Source organism: Antechinus flavipes, chromosome 3 (assembly GCF_016432865.1).
Source record: "Antechinus flavipes isolate AdamAnt ecotype Samford, QLD, Australia chromosome 3, AdamAnt_v2, whole genome shotgun sequence".
NCBI lineage: Eukaryota > Metazoa > Chordata > Mammalia > Dasyuromorphia > Dasyuridae > Antechinus > Antechinus flavipes.
In genome coordinates this window covers 245,648,080-245,653,871 of record NC_067400.1, presented here as the reverse complement: position 1 = coordinate 245,653,871, position 5,792 = coordinate 245,648,080, and the positions used below count along the sequence as shown (strand labels likewise).

At 30.6% G+C, this 5,792-nt stretch overlaps 1 protein-coding gene across 1 annotated transcript; it reads right to left on the bottom strand.

Annotated features, from left to right (window-relative positions):
- Positions 1-385: 385 nt before the first annotated feature.
- Positions 386-4,726, bottom strand: TFF2 (trefoil factor 2). Its single transcript, XM_051991143.1, has 4 exons — positions 4,608-4,726; positions 3,704-3,853; positions 2,712-2,858; positions 386-604 (listed from the first exon to the last, which is right to left on the bottom strand). Exons 1-4 carry the CDS (start codon positions 4,684-4,686, stop codon positions 591-593), a joined length of 390 nt encoding a protein of 129 aa, XP_051847103.1. The 5' UTR covers positions 4,687-4,726; the 3' UTR covers positions 386-590.
- Positions 4,727-5,792: the final 1,066 nt, after the last annotated feature.

Here is a 5,792-nt window from a genome sequence, read left to right as displayed (position 1 = left end):
TTGCTATCTTGGGGAAGGATGAGGGGAAAAAAAGAAGGGAAGGAAAAAAAATTGGATCTAAAAATCTTACAAAAGTTGAAAGCTATCTTTACATTTAATTGGAAAAAAATGAAATTCTATTAAATAAAAATAAAATTAAAATTAATATATACTGATGCTTCATATTATTTTGCTTAATCACCAAGAAGCAGTATTTTTTGTATCAAAGAGCTATACAGGAAGAACCCATATTCTAGTAATATCATGCTCATAAAAATTAAATAAGAAATGTTTTATATTTTTTAAAAGCATACTACCATTGACTAGTAAGAGGAGAAATAACAGAAGAGGAAGAGAAATTGTAGAAATTTGCACAAAGATATTAAAATAAGAAGTCAAACGTAAGTTTAATACATATTAAGAAAACTTTTTATTTGAAGAAGTTATGTTCTCAACCATTGAAAAGAATAAGAAGGTGAAACCTCTAATTTATACACCATAAAATTATTGTAATTACAGAAAATGAAATTTAGGGAGATGAGTATGTTCTTTTGTTTCTTCTTTTCTCAGAATATCTAATGGGGAAAATTAATTATCTGGAGCCAGTAGTTTTAATAATGGCATTCTGGAAATTTAAAAAAAAATAGCAAAATGATTAGTAAAAGCTAGATAGAAATCAAGAAAGCATAATAAATTATGAACACAGAGGGTATATGATTGCCTTTTAAATATTTTTTTGAAAACTATAATTATTCTTACATAAAATAACACAGAAGCAAAATTTTCTTTGTAGAGTTTATCCTCACTGATCAGTGGTCTAGTGACTTATATATTTTTCAGGTGGAACCTAGCCATAGAGGAATCATCTCAAAGAATTTTTGGAATGCAGTTATGATAATGCCATTTTATTATAGTCTTGGTCCCTCCACCCCCCTCAAAAAAGTGTTTTTTTAAGTAAATATTTCCTTATGTGCTAAGTTTCTGAATTTTAAAAATAATATGGACAGTAACTTTAAAGAGATATATCACAATATATGTCCAAGAAAAAAATTGACTGAAGAAAATTTAATCCAGGATGTTCAAAAGCTAGAGACACATTTTTATTATTTCAGATATAAATTTTTTATAATTTACTAAGATATTAAATTATTAGAATCATATTTATAATATAGATAATAGTTATACTTAACTGCATCAATAGTAATAAAATTATTTTTGTCATAACAGCTGGTATTTATTAAGTGCCTATTTTTGCCAGGTATTATACTAAATGGTTTACAAATATCTTATTTAATCCTCACAACAACCCAGAGAAATATATGCTATTATCATTTTCATTTTATAGTTGAGGAAACTTAGAGAGACAGAGGTTAAATAGTTTACTTAAAGTCACATGACTAAAAAAAATCTGAGACTAGATTTGAACTTGGGTATTTCTCTAGGCCCAGTGTTCTATCCAACACACAGGATAAACCAAGAGTCTGCAATGTAGCATATAGTTCAATGGACTACTTTTAGTGTTAATCCATCAGCACATTTGTCTTGGTCAGATACTTCAAATGTATAATATTCTGGTCCCAGGATTGAACAAGAGCATGAGGATGTATTTGAGGGACAGCACACATAGTCCACTGGCATGTACAACAGCCCAAGATATCTAAGGGAAGATCCATAAAATATGGCATTCTATGTAGGATTTGTGGGGAGATAAGAACAATTCACAAAAGATGAGATGGATTGCAATATGCATTTATGGCAGAAATACCCACATTGAAGAAGGCATGGAAGCATGAAAGTATGGGCACTCCTTTCTTTCCCAAGCATCAAAGAGGATTATTACAAAAAAAAAAAAGATTGGTATTAATATAGCTAGAACATACACATATATGTAAGCTACCCTATGGGAATCTAACTTGCCTGTAAGAATTGGAATAATGAACCTAGAGAATATGATACACATACAACTAGGGTATTTCAGGGTAATTTGAATTAGAAAAATTAAAATATCCCTCCCACTGCTATGTAAGTGAGATGCTTTCCCGTAAGCATAATTAACCTCTCTGGTAACAGTATTGGGTGATATACCAAGGTTTATAAGTAAATTATATTTAATATCTGGACTCATAAAAGAAGACAAAAATTTATAGTAACATACCATATCTTAACCATCTAAAAGGTTTCCTTCAAAGAATTCCCTTTGGGAATTCATCCTAATATAATTTCCAATAATATTTCCATTAAGCAATATATTTTTGGGATTTTCTTTGAGAGTCACAGAAAGATATCTCATAAACCACACTTTAACTTGTGATAAATCCTTACTGTCTTACCTTAACTTTACTTCATTTTGAATTTTGTAAATTGTATTACCCAGATAAATCACCCACATGATTCTTGAGACTTGATTTGGGATGATGTTTCAATTTTTTTTCAAAAATCAAATCAATTTTTAAAGGATAATGATTTGTAGCCACTGAGAATATTCGATGAATTTGACTGTAGGCTTATATTTACATAGGGTTTTAAAAAAGAACATCATGATGGATGAATAAGAAAACAAGCAAATATTCTTAAGTGTAACTGCAGACTTTAGTATCAAGAAATGATTATTTCCACCTTCACCAGCCCCAGTCTGTCTAGTCATTTTGTTAAATCCTGAGGTATTATGTTTCCTTGCTATATGTGTATGCACACATATACATATATACATACATATATACAGATATAATTACCATTTACAGGAAGAGGGTAGAAACACCAAGGTACTTCAGGGATCTGGTCATCAAAGCAGCATCCTCGTGATTTGCATGTCTCAGGGGAAATTGCTGGATATCCACAATTTACTCTTGCCTTTACTTCCATGACACACTCTTCAGACTCTTTGAAAATTTTATTAAAAGAATGTTAAACAAACCTAATTTGATTGAGGTTTTATAACTTTTTATTCCATATTTTTCTAGGATCATCATAGTGTTAGGAAGTTGGAACAAGTCATTATAGCTAAAAGTATTGTCCTTTGTTTCACAACATTATGGAAATTGTCGTTTGATTTCAACATATTTTTATCTTTCTTAAGTCTGTTTTATTACCTGACAATAAAGGTATTTTCTTATTCCTAGGGAAAAACTGAAGCTGTTAAGCATTCTTAAAGATATTTTCATTGCCAGAATAAATATATTAGAGTAGATGTAAAGTTATATTCCATTTGAGAATATAACTAAGGATTTATGAAGTTGCAAGTGACTGAGTTGCAAGTACTTCTTAACTATAACCTTTAAGTATAAAAATAAAACCTATATCTATATCTATCTATATAGATATACAATTGATATAAATTTCATTTGTTCATATCATTAAAAACTGATATCATCATCAAAAACCTTTATAGTAAGTTACAATCTTCCTAATTTATTAAAAATTTAGTTCAACCAACCCAAACTAGTTACATTTAACTTAAGAAATTTTTCACAATTCATAGATCCGGATAAGTAATTTTTAGATTTTTTTTAGAAGGGGTAATTATTCAAATCATCCCCTTATTGAGTAAACCAAAGTTACCTCATACAGATACATACATAGCTGTAACACACAATCCTCTTTTGTGAAAATCTACAAATCTGACTTTAAAAATGGAATCTATGCTAATTTCTGAAAATCTATCTATCTTGTGACCAGTTGTAATGTATTTTGATTTTGCAGCATAGAGATGGTTAGGCTATATTACCTTCCTTTGGCAGAGGAGTGAAACACCAGGGAACTCCAGGAACCTGAGTATCAAAACAACATCCAGAAGCAAAGCATTCTTCACCAGAAATCCCTGGGAATCCACAGTTCTTTCTGTTCTTTGGGTCCAGTCTTGAACACTGACATGCAGCTATATAAAACAAAGTTAAGTTTACTCTCAATCTTTTGAACTATTTCTGCAAGGATTTTTTAAAAATCAAATTCTAATTTTCATTTGTAACTTGACTAATGTCTTGGTAAACTAACCAATTTGAATATAAAATTTATTGTTACAGGAACTATCATATTTGCTACAGAAGTTCCTTAACTGATACAATATTCATAGGTTAAGGTGGTAAGTTGTTGGTGTTTTATTGTTTTGTTTTAACTTTTTCTATTATAGTGATCCAATGAATAGACATCCTCTGCCTCCAGTAAGATCCTGAGAAGCCCCACAATCTAACTTTACTTTTTTTTTTTGCATGGTACTTAAATTCTTTTGATATTTAATTAAGGTAACAAAAAGGAATGATAGAAAAACTCAAGTCAACCAAGTGTTTATATAGGACTTTCTTTCTCATCTTCCACCTGGAATCAACATAAAATATGTGGCTTGAAGCTGCATGAGAATGAGTCGTGAGAACCATATTTTCCAGTAGCGAGGTAGCCATATCTTAGGATATTTTGCATCAAGACAGCTTGAATTAACTTCTTAATTTAATTTTCCCATTTTTTTAAAAGAGAAATAGAAATAAGGACCACATAAACTGATAGTCTTGTTAAAAAGGATTCATTAAAATTGCATTTACATAGCTTTAAGTCAGTCAATCAAACAAGTATTTATTAAGCAGTTACTAAGTACTGGATCCCATGTAAACCTTTGATAAACTCAGTTTTCTACTTACATGGTTTCTCCCCTTCAACTCCAGTGCACAGGCCTAGGATAAAGAGAATCAGCAGGAACCAAGGACTCTGAGGTTCCATTTTGGGTGCTTAGCCTTCACTTGCCAAAGGAGAAAGTGGGTCCTGACAGTGTGAACTTATTGCACATATCTTGTTGTTTGTTTGTTTTTTATAATCTCTCCTGTGTTTGCTCAGGAAGCTCAGATAACCTTGTCTCTTTCCCTACTCCATTAAAGTTTAAAATTCTTTGTTTGAGAATAGAATTCAGATAGGCATGCTTAACAAGACATGGCAATGAGAAACTGAGATCAAAGAGCCTCAGTGGAAACAAAATTGCATATTTAAGGTGATGACTCATCAACTAATCATCTAAGAAGCCCAGAAATTAGTTAAGAGAAAAAAAAGCACAATGAAAATATAACAGAATAAAGCTAGTATCCCAGAGGCAGAAAATTTGCTGTGTACACAAATTCAAAGCATGGTGTATGCTGCTGTTCACTACTAGCCAAAAAAAGTTAAACATTTGTGATAAAGTTTATAGCTGCAAGGAGGGGAAAGTTACTTATTAAAAAAGAAAAAGGGAAAAAGAAAGACAAGCTGGGGAAAATAGGAAATTTCAGCTTTAAAAAAAAATCTCTTAATATATTGTTTTCCCTAATACATATAAAAACAATTTTAATTTTTTTTTCAAATTTTGAATTTTAAATTCTCTTTTTCCTTCCTTCCCCCCACATTGAGAAGGCATGAAATAGGTTATACTGTATAGTCATGCAAAACATATTTCCATTGTAACTCATTCAGTGAAAGAAAACACAGACAAAATTTTTAAAAAGGAAAAGAAATAAAGAAAAAAGATGTTTTATTTGTATTCAGGTTCTGAGTTCTTTCTCTGGAGATGAACACTATCTTTCATCAGAAATCCTAGAGAATTATATTGAATCATTGTACTTCTGAAAATAGCTAAATTACTCATAGTAGATTATTATACAAAATTGTTATTAATATTCTCCTGGTTCTGCTCATTTTGCATCAGTTCATGTCTTTCCATGTTTTTCTAGGAGCAACCTACTCATCATTTCTTAAAGCACAAGAGTTTTCCATCACAATCATATACAACAATTTGTTCAGCCATTCTCCAGTTGATAGACATCCTCTCAATTTGCAATTCTTTGTCACTACTAAAAGAG